General features: G+C 47.1%; 1 protein-coding gene across 1 annotated transcript; it reads left to right on the forward strand.

Annotated features, from left to right (window-relative positions):
* Positions 1 to 3: 3 nt before the first annotated feature.
* On the forward strand, positions 4 to 4,939 carry LOC117337297 (EKC/KEOPS complex subunit TP53RK-like). The gene is made up of 2 exons (XM_033898201.1): positions 4 to 247; positions 4,252 to 4,939. The coding sequence occupies exons 1-2, from the start codon at positions 58 to 60 to the stop codon at positions 4,743 to 4,745; spliced, it is 684 nt and encodes a 227-aa protein (XP_033754092.1). The 5' UTR covers positions 4 to 57; the 3' UTR covers positions 4,746 to 4,939.
* The last annotated feature ends 14,803 nt before the right edge of the window (positions 4,940 to 19,742 follow it).

A 19,742-nucleotide genomic window follows, 5' to 3' on the forward strand; every position in this document is an offset into this window, starting at 1 on the left:
CAGCGCGAAAAAGCTTTAAATCAACACCGGTTCGAAAGTGGGGAAGGGGAAGGGAAAATGGCCAGCGAAAGGATTTTGATGAAACAAGGCGCCGAAGCAAAATTGTACAAATTTAGCTTCTATGGAAAACCATGTATTGTTAAAGAACGTTTTAAGAAAACATACAGACACACAACTCTCGATGCATCGTTAACCTCGCAGAGAATGAAATCAGAAGTGCGAGCAATGCTCCGAAGCCGTATGTGCGGTAAGGCGTACTGAATTTTAGTTTGGAAAATGTTAGTGAACTTCGATAATCATATGACATTTTTAGACGAAATAGTATTACCAGGGGCATGCATATATACTTTGTATGTCCCTGGCATTACTGACACTCACACTTGAACTCCCGGTCAGAACATGTATTCACAACGTACCATAACGAGTTATGTCAATTGTCATCGGGTACCAGAAACATTATTAGCTCACCTGCCCGAAGGGCAAGTGAGCTTATGCCGTGGTGCGGCGTCCGTCGTCCGTCCGTCCGGCCGTCCGGCGTCAACTTTTTCATTTAAACAACTTCTTCTCTATAACCAAGAGGCCCAGGGACTTGATATTCGGCCTGTAGCATGCTGGGGTGAAGGGCTACAAAGTTTGTTCAAATAAATGACCTTCACCTTCATTCAAGGTCACAGGGGTCAAATAGGCTATAATCTTCAAACGACTTCTTCTCAATAACCAAGAGGCCCAGGGACTTGATATTGGGCATGAAGCATGCTGGAGTGAAGGGCTGCAAAGTTTGTTCAAATAAATGACCTTGATTTTCATTCAAGGTCACATGGGTCAAATAGGTTATAATCTTCAAACGACTTCTTCTCAATAACCAAGAGGCCCAGGGACTTGATATTGGGCCTGTAGCATGCTGGGGTTAAGGGCTACAAAGTTTGTTCAAATAAATGACCTTGACCTTCATTCAAGGTCACATGGGTAAAATAGGCTATAATCTTCAAACGACTTCTTCTCAATAACCAAGATGCACAGGGACTTGATATTGGGCCTGTAGCTTGCTGGGGTGAAGGGCTACAAAGTTTGTTCAAATAAATGACCTTGACCTTCATTCAAGGTCACATGGGTCAAATAGGCTATAATCTTCAAACGACTTCTTCTCAATAACCAAGAGGCCCAGGGACTTGATACTGGGCCTGTAGCATGCTGGAGTGAAGGGCTACAAAGTTTGTTCAAATAAATGACCTTGACCTTCATTCAAGGTCACATGGGTAAAATAGGCTATAATCTTCAAACGACTTCTTCTCAATAACCAAGATGCACAGGGACTTGATATTGGGCCTGTAGCTTGCTGGGGTGAAGGGCTACAAAGTTTGTTCAAATAAATGACCTTGACCTTCATTCAAGGTCACATGGGTCAAATAGGCTATAATCTTCAAACGACTTCTTCTCAATAACCAAGAGGCCCAGGGACTTGATACTGGGCCTGTAGCATGCTGGAGTGAAGGGCTACAAAGTTTGCTCAAATAAATGACCTTGACCTACATTCAAGGTCACATGGATCAAATAGGATATAATCTTCAAACGACTTCTTCTCAATAACCAAGAGGCCCAGGGACTTGATATTGGGCCTGTAGCATGCTGGGGTGAAGGGCTACAACGTTTGTTCAAATAAATGACCTTGACCTTCATTCATGGTCACATGGGTCAAATAGGCTATAATCTTCAAACGACTTCTTCTCAATAACCAAGAGGCCCAGGGACTTGATATTGGGCATGTAGCATGCTGGGGTGAAGGGCTGCAAAGTTTGTTCAAATAAATGACCTTGACCTTCATTCAAGGTCACATGGGTCAAATAGGCTATAATCTTCAAACGACTTCTTCTCAATAACCAAGAGGCACAGCGACTTGATATTGGGCCTGTAACATGCTGGGATGAAGGGCTACAAAGTTTGTTCAAATAAATGACCTTGACCTTCATTCAAGGTCACAGGGGTCAAATAGGCTATACTCTTCAAACGACTTCTTCTCAATAACCAAGAGGCCCAGGGACTTGATACTGGGCCTGTAGCATGCTGGAGTGAAGGGCTACAAAGTTTGTTCAAATAAATGACCTTGACCTTCATTCAAGGTCACATGGGTCAAATAGGCTATAATCTTCAAACAACTTCTTCTCAATAACCAAGTGGCCCAGCGACTTGATATTGGGTCTGTAACATGCTGGGATGAAGGGCTACAAAGTTTGTTCAAATAAATGACCTTGACCTACATTCAAGGTCACATGGTTCAAATAGGCTATAATCTTCAAACGACTTCTTCTCAATAACCAAGAGGCCCAGCGACTTGATATTGGGTCTGTAACATGCTGGGATGAAGGGCTACAAAGTTTGTTCAAATAAATGACCTTGACCTACATTCAAGGTCACATGGTTCAAATAGGCTATAATCTTCAAACGACTTCTTCTCAATAACCAAGAGGCCCAGGGACTTGATATTGGGCCTGTAGCATGCTGGGGTGAAGGGCTACAAAGTTTGTTCAAATAAATGACCTTGATCTTCATTCAAGGTCACATGGGTCAAATAGGCTATAATCTTCAAACCACTTCTTCTCAATAACCAAGAGGCACAGGGACTTGATATTGGGGCTGTAGCATGCTGGGGTGAAGGGCTACCAATTTTGTTCAAATAAATGACCTTGACCTACATTCAAGGTCACAGGGGTGAAATTTGCGATAGCCAAGAGCCTCCAAGACCTGATATTAGGCCAATAGAATGCTGGAATGAAGGACTAGACAATTTTTAATATGAATAAAACTAGCTTACAATGATATTTGAATAAAGAGGTAATCAACATAGTATCTTTAGAAATGACCTCATCAACTTCAAAGTTGCTGTAGAGCCAGGTGAGCGATACAGGCCCATTGGGCCTCTTGTACACTGAATCCCATTGTGACATAGAAATCTCAGATATGACATCATGAAATTATATGCCTGATTAAATTGGTCACTCAAGGTTAAAGATCAAAGGCAGCACTTGACCACTTTCAAAAAAGATGTTACAAATGTAGCGGGACTGGACCGACTGGGTCGATCATCGATGATCAGGTAGCTCAATTGGTAGAGCATCTGGCAAGTGTTCGGAGGTCTCGGGTTCGAACCCCGGTCTGGCCACTGCATTTTCTCCTCTCCTGTTACAAAATTGGCGCCCAGCTAAAATACCCACGGTGGTGGTATAAGGGTCTTGTGTGTCTTCGAAGGCGGGAGGTGTGTAGCGGGACTGGACTTGGTCGATCATCGGTGATCAGGTAGCTCAATTGGTAGAGCATCCGGCTAGTGTTTGGAGGTCCCGCGGCTCACTGACCATTATATTGTATTTTGACCCCAGTTCATTTCACCATGCTTCAAAATACCATGCCACACCGGGTTCTAACCCCGGTCTGGCCGCTGCATTTTCTCCTCTCCTGTTAGACAAATAGAAGTCATATCATTTATATGTAATATCTATTTTGAAAGCGGTCTAGTAAAGCAAAGTGAGCATATGCTAACATTGAGCAGAGACACGCATAAATGTACTTCACCTTCCTCAATAACATGCATACATACATAAATCTATCAAAGGTTTGGTTTCATGGTCAGATAGCATTTTAGAGGAAATAGTTATCTATGTGAGCACAATGTGGCCCATCATTAACAACTTTGATTTTATGTTAAATAGCCAAATTTCATCCAGACGGAGGAAAATATACTTCAATTTCTTTTTATTCAAAATCCTTAACACTTTTTATGCTCTGGGTTACTCCAACAGTGTTAGAGGATTACACTGTACATGTGCAGGGCATTCAGTTGACCCTTGACCTTTAGTAATTTCAGAAGTCAAATCACTATTTCTTAGAAATATAAAGGGTCAAAACATATGTCAAATAGACATGTCAAAAGAGCCAGATCTCAATTTGGGGAGTCAAAAACATACTCTCAAGGGTCTACTGGATGCCATGCAGTGAGTAATTTATGATGTGTGTTGCACGCTTGCTGGTTGGCATCAGAATTTTTTTTTTTAATTACCAGTCTTGGGATATGGTATTAACAGGAAATAACAACTTTTCCTGTGCATGTATATATAAGAAACAGTTTTAGAATAAAGGTGTCTATAACGACAGTAACAATCTGGCGTTTGAATTGGAGATCTTGTTGTATTTGTACAATGCTGATGAAATATAAATATATGTATACATAATCACTTACATATAAATCCTTGTTTTTTACAGGTATTTTTACACCAACAGTTTACTTTGTAGACATGGTGAACAACAGTATATATATGGAGGAGGTGCACGACTCCCAGACAGTCAGAGACTATATCATGAACATTCAGAAAGAAATTCCTGATATCAATTTAGCAATGACTGTCCTAGAACCCCTTGGAAAGAAAATTGGTGAAATTTTAGGTGTCATGCACAAAAATAATATCATTCATGGTGACCTAACATCTTCCAATATGCTGCTGAAGGGGCAACCGTCATCTTTTAATATTGTTATGATAGATTTTGGCCTGAGTCACTTTGAAAATATGCCAGAGGACAAAGGTGTTGATTTGTATGTGTTGGAACGAGCCTTGCTGAGTACACATCCTAACACAGAGAAAGTGTTCCAGGTTATACTTGATGCTTACTGTGTCACTAACAAAGATGGAGCCAAGGAGGTCCTCAATAAGCTGGAGGAAGTGAGAATGAGAGGAAGAAAGCGTACCATGGTGGGATGAAGTAATCTTCTCACTGAGTGTTAAAACCTTGAACTACAAATATAGTATATGAATTAACTTATCATGTAAGGTGGCAGCAAAAACATTACTGTAAAGATTTACAAAACTGACATGACATGAAATTGAGTTTTGTTATTGATTTTTTTGTGATCATTAAAATCAGCTACTAAAACAGCATAAACCATTTTTCTACCTGTTGTGTTTCACATGTTGTCTCTCGGGGTTTATATTTTAGTGTTACAGTATTACTGGCCATGGCGAGCAGTGTTTGTTGCCAGAAATGTCTTACAAATCTCTAAATCATCTGTATCCTTGTTATCACTATTTCTTGTGAAGTACAGAAGGGATATTTCTCAAACTTCACATGTAGGCTGCCCTTGGTCCCTACTAATTGGGAAAATCAAATGGCAGGCAGGCAGCCATCTTATATTAGATGTTAATGGTTGATATTTGTAATTGGTACATTTCAGGAAGTTATTGGAAACATTCACTTTTAACAAGCACAGTAAGAAACATTAATCAAGGTACTAGATCCTCACCAATACCCATGTGTCAGGGTTACTACAGATCCCCACCAATACCCATGTGTCAGGGTTACTACAGATCCCCACCAATACCCATGTGTCAGGGTTACTACAGATCCTCACCAATACCCATGTGTCAGGGTTACTACACACCCTCACCAATACCCATGTGTCAGGGTTACTACAGATCCTCACCAATACCCATGTGTCAGGGTTACTACAGATCCCCACCAATACCCATGTGTCGGGGTTACTACAGATCCTCACCAATACCCATGTGTCAGGGTTACTACAGATCCCCACCAATACCCATGTGTCAGGGTTACTACAGATCCCCACCAATACCCATGTGTCAGGGTTACTACACACCCTCACCAATACCCATGTGTCAGGGTTACTACAGATCCTCACCAATACCCATGTGTCAGGGTTACTACAGATCCTCACCAATACCCATGTATCAGGGTTACTACACACCCTCACCAATACCCATGTGTCAGGGTTACTACACACCCTCACCAATACCCATGTGTCAGGGTTACTACACACCCTCACCAATACCCATGTATCAGGGTTACTACAGATCCCCACCAATACCCATGTGTCAGGGTTACTACACACCCTCACCAATACCCATGTGTCAGGGTTACTACAGATCCTCACTGATACCCATGTGTCAGGGTTACTACAGATCCTCACCGATACCCATGTATCAGGGTTACTACAGATCCTCACCGATACCCATGTATCAGGGTTACTACAGATCCTCACCGATACCCATGTGTCGGGGTTACTACAGATCCCCACCAATACCCATGTGTCAGGGTTACTACAGATCCTCACCAATACCCATGTGTCAGGGTTACTACAGATCCTCACCAATACCCATGTATCAGGGTTACTACAAACCCTCACCAATACCCATGTATCAGGGTTACTACACACCCTCACCAATACCCATGTGTCAGGGTTACTACACACCCTCACCAATACCCATGTATCAGGGTTACTACAGATCCTCACTGATACCCATGTGTCAGGGTTACTACAGATCCTCACCAATACCCATGTATCAGGGTTACTACAGATCCTCACTGATACCCATGTGTCAGGGTTACTACAGATCCTCACCAATACCCATATGTCAGGGTTACTACAGATCCCCACCAATACCCATGTGTCAGGGTTACTACAGATCCTCACCAATACCCATGTATCAGGGTTACTACACACCCTCACCAATACCCATGTATCAGGGTTACTACACACCCTCACCAATACCCATGTGTCAGGGTTACTACAGATCCTCACCAATACCCATGTGTCTGGGTTACTACAGATCCTCACCAATACCCATGTGTCAGGGTTACTACAGATACCCACCAATACCCATATGTCAGGGTTACTACAGATCCTCACCAATACCCATGTATCAGGGTTACTACACACCCTCACCAATACCCATGTGTCAGGGTTACTACATATCCCCACCAATACCCATGTGTCAGGGTTACTACAGATCCCCACCAATACCCATGTGTCAGGGTTACTACAGATCCCCACCAATACCCATGTGTCAGGGTTACTACAGATCCTCACCAATACCCATGTGTCAGGGTTACTACATATCCCCACCAATACCCATGTGTCAGGTTACTACAGATCCCCACCAATACCCATGTGTCAGGGTTACTACACACCCTCACCAATACCCATGTGTCAGGGTTACTACACACCCTCACCAATACCCATGTATCAGGGTTACTACAGATCCCCACCAATACCCATGTGTCAGGGTTACTACAGATCCTCACCAATACCCATGTGTCAGGGTTACTACAGATCCTCACCAATACCCATGTGTCAGGGTTACTACAGATCCTCACCAATACCCATGTATCAGGGTTACTACACACCCTCACCAATACCCATGTATCAGGGTTACTACACACCCTCACCAATACCCATGTGTCAGGGTTACTACAGATCCTCACCAATACCCATGTGTCAGGGTTACTACAGATCCCACCAATACCCATGTGTCAGGGTTACTACAGATCCCCACCAATACCCATGTGTCAGGGTTACTACAGATCCCCACCAATACCCATGTGTCAGGGTTACTACACACCCTCACCAATACCCATGTGTCAGGGTTACTACACACCCTCACCAATACCCATGTGTCAGGGTTACTACAGATCCTCACCAATACCCATGTGTCAGGGTTACTACACACCCTCACCAATACCCATGTATCAGGGTTACTACAGATCCCCACCGATACCCATGTGTCAGGGTTACTACACACCCTCACCAATACCCATGTGTCAGGGTTACTACAGATCCTCACCAATACCCATGTGTCAGGGTTACTACACACCCTCACCAATACCCATGTATCAGGGTTACTACAGATCCCCACCGATACCCATGTGTCAGGGTTACTACACAGCCTCACCAATACCCATGTGTCAGGGTTACTACAGATCCTCACCAATACCCATGTGTCAGGGTTACTACACACCCTCACCAATACCCATGTGTCAGGGTTACTACAGATCCCCACTAATACCCATGTGTCAGGGTTACTACAGATCCTCACCGATACCCATGTGTCAGGGTTACTACACACCCTCACCAATACCCATGTGTCAGGGTTACTACAGATCCTCACTGATACCCATGTATCAGGGTTACTACAGATCCTCACCGATACCCATGTGTCAGGGTTACTACAGATCCCCACTAATACCCATGTATCAGGGTTACTACAGATCCCCACCAATACCCATGTGTCAGGGTTACTACACACCCTCACCAATACCCATGTGTCAGGGTTACTACAGATCCTCACCAATACCCATGTGTCAGGGTTACTACAGATCCCCACCAATACCCATGTGTCAGGGTTACTACAGATCCCCACCAATACCCATATATCAGGGTTACTACAGATCCCCACCAATACCCATGTGTCAGGGTTACTACAGATCCTCAATGATACCCATGTGTCAGGGTTACTACAGATCCCCACCAATACCCATGTATCGGGGTTACTACAGATCCTCACTGATACCCATGTGTCGGGGTTACTACAGATCCTCACCAATACCCATGTGTCAGGGTTACTACAGATCCCCACCAATACCCATGTGTCAGGGTTACTACACACCCTCACCAATACCCATGTGTCAGGGTTACTACAGATCCCCACCAATACCCATGTGTCAGGGTTACTACACACCCTCACCAATACCCATGTATCAGGGTTACTACAGATCCTCACCAATACCCATGTGTCAGGGTTACTACAGATACCCACCAATACCCATGTGTCAGGGTTACTACAGATCCTCACCAATACCCATGTGTCAGGGTTACTACAGATCCTCACCAATACCCATGTGTCAAGGTTACTACAGATCCCCACCAATACCCATGTGTCAGGGTTACTACACACCCTCACCAATACCCATGTGTCAGGGTTACTACAGATCCTCACCAATACCCATGTGTCAGGGTTACTACAGATCCTCACCGATACCCATGTGTCAGGGTTACTACAGATCCTCACCAATACCCATGTGTCAGGGTTACTACAGATCCTCACCAATACCCATGTGTCAGGGTTACTACAGATCCTCACCAATACCCATGTGTCAGGGTTACTACAGATCCTCACCAATACCCATGTGTCAGGGTTACTACATATCCTCATCAATTCCCATGTGTCAGGGTTACTACAGATTCTCACCAATACCCATGTGTCAGGGTTACTACAGATCCCCACCAATACCCATATATCAGGGTTACTACAGATCCTCACCAATACCCATGTGTCAGGGTTACTACAGATCCTCACCAATACCCATGTGTCAGGGTTACTACAGATCCCCACCAATACCCATATATCAGGGTTACTACAGATCCTCACTGATACCCATGTTTCAGGGCTACTACAGATCCCCACCAATACCCATGTGTCAGGGTTACTACAGATCCCCACCAATACCCATGTGTCAGGGTTACTACAGATCCCCACCAATATCTATATATCAGGGTTACTACAGATCCTCACCAATACTCATGTGTCAGGGTTACTACAGATCCTCACCAATACTCATGTGTCAGGGTTACTACAGATCGCCACCAATACCCATGTGTCAGGGTTACTACAGATCCTCACCAATACCCATGTGTCAGGGTTACTACAGATCCTCACCAATACCCATGTGTCAGGGTTACTACAGATCCTCACCAATACCCATGTGTCAGGGTTACTACAGATCCCCACCAATACCCATGTGTCAGGGTTACTACACACCCTCACCAATACCCATGTGTCAGGGTTACTACAGATCCCCACCAATACCCATGTGTCAGGGTTACTACAGATCCTCACCAATACTCATGTGTCAGGGTTACTACAGATCGCCACCAATACCCATGTGTCAGGGTTACTACACACCCTCACCAATACCCATGTGTCAGGGTTACTACAGATCCTCACTGATACCCATGTGTCAGGGTTACTACAGATCCTCACCAATACCCATGTGTCAGGGTTACTACAGATCCTCACCAATACCCATGTGTCAGGGTTACTACAGGGGGCCGCGGTGGCAGAGTGGTTAAGGTGTCCCGACACTTTAACACTAATAGCCCTCCATCTCTGTGTTACGACTTCGAAACCTACATGGTGCAGTTGCTAGGTTACCATAGGCCGTTAAAGGGGGCTGAAGGTTGGTCCACCAAAAAGGGAGGGCTGACGGTTTTTGTACCACCAGTTAAAGGGGGCCAGGTCTTACCCCCATTAAAGGAGGGGACAGGTTGTACCACCGTTAAAGGGGGGGTGACGAAAAAAAAACTGTACCACCAGATAAAGGAGGGTGAAGGTCTGTACCACCTATAAAGGGAGGGTGCGGGGCTGACCCCCAATAAAGGGAGGGGGCGGGCGTACCACCGTATAAGGGGGGGTTGGGGGCCCCCTTTGGGGGGGGAACCACCATTTTACGGGAGGGTGACAGGTCTGTACCACCAGTATAAAAGGGGGGGTGAAAGGTCTTACCAACCCGTATAAGGAGGGGGACAGGTCTGACCACCAGTAAAGGGGGGGTGATAGTCGTCCCCATATAAAGGGGGGGGTGACAGTTGTACCACCAATAAAGGGAGGGTGACAGTCTTACCACTAGTTAAAGGGAGGGTGACAGGTCTGTACCACCAAGGTAAAGGCAGGGTTGACAGGTCTGTACCACCATTAATAAGGGAGGGTGACATGTCGTACCACCAGTATAAAGGAGGGTGACAGGTCTCTGTACCACCATTATAAAGGGAGGGTGACAGGTCTGTACCACCAGTATAAAGGGAGGGGTGATCAGGTCTGTACCACCAGTATAAAGGGAGGGTGACAGGTCTGTACCACCATATTAAAGGGAGGGTGACAGGTCTGTACCACCAGTATAAAGGGAGGGGTGACAGGTCCTGTACCACCATTATAAAGGGAGGGTGACAGGTCCTGTACCACCATTATAAAGGGAGGGTGACAGGTCTGTACCACCATGTATAAAGGGAGGGGTGACAGGTCTGTACCACCAGTCTAAAGGGAGGGGTGACAGGTCTCGTACCACCATTATAAAGGGAGGGTGGACAGGTCTGTACCACCAGTATAAGGGAGGGTGACAGGTCTGTACCACCCAGTATAAAGGGAGGGTGACAGGTCTGTACCACCAGTATAAAGGAAGGGGTGACAGGTCTCTGTACCACCAGTATAAAGGCAGGGTGACAGGTCTCTGTACCACCATTATAAAGGGAGGGTGCCAGGTCTGTACAACCAGTATAAAGGGAGGGTGACAGGTCTGTACCACCAGTATCAAGGGAGGGTGACAGGTCTGCACAACCAGTATAAAGGGAGGGGTGACAGGTCTATGTATCACCAGTATAAAGGGAGGGTGACAGGTCTGTACCACCAGTATAAAGGGAGGGTGACAGATCTGTACCACCAGTATAAAGGGAGGATGACAAGTATGTACCACCAGTATAAAGGGAGGGGTGACAGGTCTGTACCACCAGTATAAAGGGAGGGGTGACAGATCTGTACCACCATTATAAAGGGAGGGTAGACAGGTCTGTACCACCAGTATAAAGGGAGGGTGACAGGTCTGTACCACCAGTATAAAGGGAGGGTGACAGGTCTCTGTACCACCAGTATAAAGGGAGGGGTGTCAAGTCTCTGTATCACCAGTATAAAGGGAGGGGTGACAGGTCTCTGTACCACCAGTATAAAGGGAGGGTGACAGGTCTCTGTACCACCATTATAAAGGGAGGGTGCCAGGTCTGTACAACCAGTATAAAGGGAGGGTGACAGGTCTGTACCACCAGTATCAAGGGAGGGTGACAGGTCTGCACAACCAGTATAAAGGGAGGGGTGACAGGTCTATGTATCACCAGTATAAAGGGAGGGTGACAGGTCTGTACCACCAGTATAAAGGGAGGGTGACAGATCTGTACCACCAGTATAAAGGGAGGATGACAAGTATGTACCACCAGTATAAAGGGAGGGGTGACAGGTCTGTACCACCAGTATAAAGGGAGGGGTGTCAGGTCTGTACCACCAGTATAAAGGGAGGGCGACAGGTCTGTACCACCATTATAAAGGGAGGGTGACAGGTCTGTACCACCATTATAAAGGGAGGGCTGACAGGTCTGTACCACCATTATAAAGGTGACAGGTCTCTGTACCACCATTATAAAGGGAGGGTGACAGATCTGTACCACCAGTATAAAGGGAGGAGTGACAGGTCTGTACCACCAGTATAAAGGGAGGGTGACAGGTCTGTACCATCTTTATAAAGGGAGGGCTGACAGGTCTGTACCACCAGTATAAAGGGAGGGCTGACAGGTCTGTATCACCAGTATAAAGGGAGAGGTGTCGGGTCTGTACCACCAGTATAAAGGGAGGGGTGGCCGGTCTCTGTACCACCATTATACAGGGAGGGTGACAGGTCTGTATCACCAGTATAAAGGGAGGGGTGACAGGTCTGTACCACCAGTATACAGGGAGGGTGACAGGTCTGTAACACCAGTATAAAGGGAGGGGTGACAGGTCTCTGTACCACCAGTATAAAGGGAGGGTGACAGGTCTCTGTACCACCAGTATAAAGGGAGGGGTGACAGGTCTGTACCACCATTATACAGGGAGGGTGACAGGTCTGTACCACCAGTATAAAGGGAGGGGTGACAGGTCTGTATCACCAGTATAAAGGGAGGGGTGACAGGTCTCTGTACCACCAGTATACAGGGAGGGGTGACGGGTCTGTACCACCAGTATAAAGGGAGGGGTGACAGATCTGTATCACCAGTATAAAGGCAAGGGTGTCAGGTCTGTACCACCATTATTAAGGGAGGGTGACAGGTCTGTACCACCAGTATAAAGGGAGGGTGACAGGTCTCTGTACCACCATTATACAGGGCGGGTGACAGGTCTGTACCACCAGAATAAAGGGAGGGTGACAGATCTGTACCACCAGTATAAAGGGAGGATGACAGGTCTCTGTACCACCATTATAAAGGGAGGGTGACAGGTCTGTACCACCAGTATAAAGGGAGGGGTGTCAGGTCTGTACCACCAGTATAAAGGGAGGGCGACAGGTCTGTACCACCAGTATAAAGGGAGGGTGACAGGTCTGTACCACCATTTTAAAGGGAGGGCTGACAGGTCTGTACCACCATTATAAAGGGAGGGGTGACAGGTCTCTGTACCACCATTATAAAGGGAGGGTGACAGGTCTGTACCACCAGTATAAAGGGAGGGTGACAGGTCTGTACCACCAGTATAAAGGGAGGGTGACAGGTCTGTACCACCATTATAAAGGGAGGGTGACAGGTCTGTACCACCAGTATAAAGAGAGGGGTGTCAGGTCTGTACCACCAGTATAAAGGGAGGGCTGACAGGTCTGTATCGCCAGTATAAAGGGAGAGGTGTCGGGGTCTGTACCACCAGTATAAAGGGAGGGTGACAGGTCTGTATCACCAGTATAAAGGGAGGGCTGACAGGTCTGTATCACCAGTATAAAGGGAGGGGTGACAGGTCTGTACCACCATTATAAAGGGAGGGCTGACAGGTCTGTACCACCATTATAAAGGGAGGGCTGACAGGTCTCTGTACCACCATTATAAAGGGAGGGTGACAGGTCTGTACCACCAGTATAAAGGAAGGGGTGACAGGTCTGTACCACCAGTATAAAGGGAGGGTGACAGGTCTGTACCACCATTATAAAGGGAGGGCTGACAGGTCTGTACCACCATTATAAAGGGAGGGTGACAGGTCTGTACCACCATTATAAAGGGAGGGCTGACAGGTCTGTACCACCATTATAAAGGTGACAGGTCTCTGTACCACCATTATAAAGGGAGGGTGACAGATCTGTTCCACCAGTATAAAGGGAGGAGTGACAGGGCTGTACCACCCGATAAAGGGGGGGTGACAGGTCTGACCACTTTAAAAGGGGGGGCTCAGGGGCGTACCACCATATAAAGGGGGGGCTGCATCTTTTCAGCATAAAAGGGAGGTTGCGGGTCTGTACCACCCTATAAAGGGGGGGTGGGCCGGTCTCTTACCACCATTATACAGGGGGTGAAGGGGCTGATCACCATAAAAGGGAGGGGTGACAGGGCTGTAACCCCCATAACGGGGGTTCCGGGCTGTAACACCCTATAAAGGGAGGGGGGAAGGCTCTGACCACCAGATAAAAGGGGGTACGTCTCTGTACCACCAGTAATAAAAGGGGGGGGTGACAGGTCGTACCCCCTTTTAAAAGGGGGGGTGAAGTCTGTACCACCCCGTTAAAGGGGGGGGTGCAGGTCTGTATCACCAGTAAAAGGGGGGGGTGACTCTCTGTACCACCAAACGGGAGGGTGACGGGCTTTCCCCCATTAAAGGGGGGTACGATTTTTTCCCCGAAAGGCAAGGTGTCAGGTCTGTACCCCTTATTGGGGGGTGAAGGGCTGTACCCCATTTTTTAAGGAGGGGCAGTCTCGTCCACCATTAACAGGGCGGGTGCAGGTCGTACCAAACCCGTAAAGGGGGGGGACAGGTTGTCCCCCAAAAAAAGGGGGGGTGACAGGTTGCCACCAATAAGGGAGGGGGACGGCTGTACCACCATATAAGGAGGGTGATAGGTCTTACCACCCGTAAAAAGGGGGGGGGACAGGTCTGTCCACCCGTAAAAGGGAGGGGTGACAGGTCGTCCACCAGATAAAGGGGGGTGACAGGTCCTGTCCCCCATAAAAGGGGGGACGGTCTTCCCCCATTTAAAAGGGGGGGTGCAGGGCTGTACCCCCGTAGAAGGGGGGGGGGGACAGGCTTGTACTTTTCACCCCATTATACGGGAGGGGGACAGGTCTGTACCACCAGTTAAAAAAGGGGGCGACAGGTCTTACACCAGTAAAAGGGGGGGGTGACAGGTCTGTACCACCAGTATAAAGGGAGGGTGACAGGTCTGTACCACCAGTATAAAGGGAGGGGTGACAGGTCTGTACCACCAGTATAAAGGGAGGGGTGACAGGTCTGTGCCACCAGTATAAAGGGAGGGGTGACAGGTCTCTGTACCACCAGTATAAAGGGAGGGGTGACAGATCTGTACCACCAGTATAAAGGGAGGGTGACAGGTCTGTACCACCAGTATAAAGGGAGGGTGACAGGTCTGTACCACCAGTATAAAGGGAGGGTGACAGGTCTCTGTACCACCAGTATAAAGGGAGGGGTGTCAGGTCTCTGTATCACCAGTATAAAGGGAAGGGGTGACAGTCTCTGTACCACCAGTATAAAGGGCAGGGGTGACAGGTCTCTGTACCACCATTATAAAGGGAGGGTGACAGGTCTGTACCACCAGTATAAAGGGAGGGTGACAGGTCTGTACCACCAGTATAAAGGGAGGGTGACAGGTCTGTACCACCAGTATAAAGGGAGGGTGACAGGTCTGTATCACCAGTATAAAGGGAGGGTGACAGGTCTGTACCACCAGTATAAAGGGAGGGTGACAGGTCTGTACCACCAGTATAAAGGGAGGGGTGACAGGTCTGTACCACCAGTATAAGGGAGGGTGACAGGTCTGTACCACCAGTATAAAGGGAGGGGTGACAGTATCTGTACCACCATTATAAAGGGAGGGTGACAGGTCTGTACCAACCAGTATAAAGGCAGGGTGACAGGTCTCTGTACCACCAGTATAAAGGGAGGGTGACAGGTCTCTGTACCACCATTATAAAGGGAGGGTGTACAGGTCTTGTATCACCAGTATAAAGGGAGGGGTGACAGGTCTGTACCACCAGTATAAAGGGAGGGTGACAGGTCTCTGTACCACCATTATAAAGGGAGGGTGCCAGGTCTGTACCACCAGTATAAAGGGAGGGTGACAGGTCTGTACCACCAGTATAAAGGGAGGGTGACAGGTCTGTGCCACCAGTATAAAGGGAGGGGTGACAGGTCTCTGTACCACCAGTATAAAGGGAGGGGTGACAGGTCTGTACCACCAGTATAAAGGGAGGGCTGACAGGTCTGTACCACCATTATAAAGGGAGGGGTGACAGGTCTGTACCACCAGTATAAAGGAAGGGGTGACAGGTCTGTACCACCAGTATAAAGGGAGGGTGACAGGTCTGTACCACCATTATAAAGGGAGGGCTGACAGGTCTTGTACCACCATTATAAAGGGAGGGTGACAGGTCTGTACCACCATTATAAAGGGAGGGCTGACAGGTCTGTACCACCATTATAAAGGGAGGTGACAGGTCTCTGTTCCACCAGTATAAAGGGAGGGTGACAGGTCTGTTCCACCAGTATAAAGGGAGGAGTGACAGGTCTGTACCATCATTATAAAGGGAGGGCGGACAGGTCTGTACCACCAGTATAAAGGGAGGGCTGACAGGTCTGTATCAGCAGTATAAAGGGAGAGGTGTCGGGTCTGTACCACCAGTATAAAGGGAGGGGTGCCCGGTCTCTGTACCACCATTATACAGGGAGGGGTGGACAGGTCTCTGTATCACCAGTATAAAGGGAGGGTGACAGGTCTGTACCACCAGTATACAGGGAGGGTGACAGGTCTGTAACACCAGTATAAAGGGAGGGGTGACAGGTCTCTGTACCACCAGTATAAAGGGAGGGTGACAGGTCTCTGTACCACCAGTATAAAGGGAGGGGTGACAGGTCTGTACCACCATTATACAGGGAGGGTGACAGGTCTGTACCACCAGTATAAAGGGAGGGGTGACAGGTCTGTATCACCAGTATAAAGGGAGGGGTGACAGGTCTCTGTACCACCAGTATACAGGGAGGGGTGACGGGTCTGTACCACCAGTATAAAGGGAGGGGTGACAGATCTGTATCACCAGTATAAAGGCAAGGGTGTCAGGTCTGTACCACCATTATTAAGGGAGGGTGACAGGTCTGTACCACCAGTATAAAGGGAGGGTGACAGGTCTCTGTACCACCATTATACAGGGCGGGTGACAGGTCTGTACCACCAGTATAAAGGGAGGGGTGACAGGTCTGTACCACCAGAATAAAGGGAGGGTGACAGATCTGTACCACCAGTATAAAGGGAGGATGACAGGTCTCTGTACCACCATTATAAAGGGAGGGTGACAGGTCTGTACCACCAGTTAAAGGGGGGGTTCAGGTCGACCACCCTTTTAAAAAGGGGGGGCGACAGGTCTGTACCCCGTATAAAGGGAGGGGGACGGGTTTTCCCCCAATTTTAAAAGGGAGGGCTGACAGGTCTGACCACCCTTTAAAAGGAGGGGGGGAAGGTCTCGTCCACCATTTTAAAGGAGGGGGAAGGTCTGTACCACCATTAAAGGGGGTGACAGGTTGTACCACCTTAAAAAGGGGGGTGACAGGTCTGTACCACCATTATAAAGGGAGGGTGCAGGTTTTTGTACCACCCGAAAAGAGGGGTGTAGGGCTGTACCACCAGATAAAAGGGGGGCTGACAGGGGGGCTGTATCCCAGTAAAAGGGAGGTGTGGGGTCTGTACCACCCCTTAAAGGGAGGGTGCGGTTTTTATACCATATAAAGGGAGGGCTGAAGGTCGTATCACCGTATAAAAGGGGGGACAGGGCTGTACCACCATTATAAAGGGAGGGCTGACAGGTCTGTACCACCATTATAAGGGAGGGCTGACAGGTCTCTGTACCACCATTATAAAGGAGGGTGACAGGTCTGTACCACCAGTATAAGAAGGGGTGACAGGTCTGTACCACCAGTATAAAGGGAGGGTGGACAGGTCTGTACCACCATTATAAAGGGAGGGCTGACAGGTCTGTACCACCATTATAAAGGGAGGGTGACAGGTCTGTACACCATTATAAAGGGAGGGCTGACAGTCTGTACCACCATTATAAAGGTGACAGGTCTCTGTACCACATATAAAGGGAGGGGGACAGAATCTGTTCCACAGTATAAAGGGAGGAGTGACAGGTCTGTACCACCAGTATAAAGGGAGGGTGACAGGTCTTTACCATCTTATAAAGGGAGGGCTGACAGGTTCTGTACCAACCAGTATAAAGGGAGGGGGCTGACAGGTCTGTATCAGCAGTATAAAGGGGGAGAGGTGTCGGGTCTGTCCACCAGTATAAAGGGAGGGGTGGCCGGTCTCTGTACCACCATTATAAAGGGAGGGCTGACAGGTCTGCTACCCACCATTATAAAGTGGAGGGCTGACAGGGTCTCTGTACCACCATTATAAAGGGAGGGTGACAGGTCTGTACCACCAGTAATAAGGGAAGGGGTGACAGGTCTGTACCACCAGTATTAAGGAGGGATGTGACAGGTCTGTACCACCATTATAAAGGGAGGGCTGACCAGGTCCTTGGTACCAACCAGTATAAAAAGGGAGGGTGGACAGGTCTGTACCACCAGTTATAAAGGGAGGGAGGGGCGACAGGTCTCTGTACCACCAGTATAAAGGGAGAGTGACAGGTCTGCACCACCAGTATAAAGGGAGGGTGACAGATCTGTACTACCAGTATAAAGGGAGGGGTGACAGGTCTGTACCACCAGTATAAAGGGAGGGGTGTCAGGTCTGTACCACAAGTATAAAGGGAGGGGTGACAGGTCTGTACCACCAGTATAAAGGAAGGGGTGTCAGGTCTGTACCACCAGTATAAAGGGAGAGGTGTCAGGTCTGTACCACCAGTATAAAGGGAGGGCTGACAGGTCTGTATAACCAGTATAAAGGGAGGGGTGACAGGTCTCTGTACCACCATTATAAAGGGAGGGGCGACAGGTCTGTACCAGCAGTATAAAGGGAGGGCTGACAGGTCTGTACCACCAGTATAAAGGGAGGGGCGACAGGTCTCTGTACCACCAGTATAAAGGAAGGGGCGACAGGTCTGTACCACCAGTATAAAGGGAGGGGTGACAGATCTGTACCACCAGTATAAAGGGAGGGCTGACAGGTCTCTGTACCACCAGTATAAAGGGAGGGGCTACAGGTCTCTGTACCACCAGTATAAAGGGAGGGTGACAGGTCTGTACCACCAGTATAAAGGGAGGGGCTACAGGTCTATGTACCACCAGTATAAAGGGAGGGTGACAGGTCTGTACCACCAGTATAAAGGGAGGGGCGACAGGTCTGTACCACTTATAACAACTAACAACCCTTGATATCCAGCTGTACTTTTTTTATGAAAAAACCCAAAAAAAATTCTATAATAAGTGCTCCACACATTAATTCTTATTTATATATTGTGAAACGAGTCAACCCCCCACTAAACCTGTAGTGGACCAGGGGAGACGACTCGCAAGAAATACCGGTCAGGACACTAAATGGGTCAAGCCCGCCTGGCAATCTATACCCCTTGTACCTTTTAGTATAGGGATACTTTTATAAGATTAAAGTTAAAACTATACATGGAGATAACTAATCCTGTGGCAGAGGAAATAGTTAAGTAATAACTTGTGTTTTCTTTTCTATCATCTCCACAAAATAGCTGGTAATATCTTAAACCAAACTTTTTCAATTCTACTTCATCTTCATTTACATTAATCTTATCAGCATCATCGTTTTTTTTTTGTTTTTTTTTATCCCACTTTTTTGGCCAGGACACTAAAGGACACAGTCCGCCTGGCAACTATAATATCTTTATTATTTTGTTTCATCAAAATGATACCAGACAACTATTCCTGTGGCAGAGGAATTAGTTTATTTTTTTTAACTGATACATTTTATACGTAGCTATTACGTAATTATTTAAATAAGCTGGGTACATTAGCCCTCACGTAACAATAAATTACTTTTTATAAGTATTAGACAGCTAATGATTATTCCTCCTCCTTTTCATGTTAAATCCATTGATTTTTTATTAAACTTCTACTGCCGTTTTTTGTCTGCATTTTCTCATATTATATATCTTTGATACGCATTCACTAGTATAAGATAAAAAAATAAAATAAAAACCCGCATACACTATA

This window comes from Pecten maximus, chromosome 11 (assembly GCF_902652985.1).
Source record: "Pecten maximus chromosome 11, xPecMax1.1, whole genome shotgun sequence".
NCBI lineage: Eukaryota > Metazoa > Mollusca > Bivalvia > Pectinida > Pectinidae > Pecten > Pecten maximus.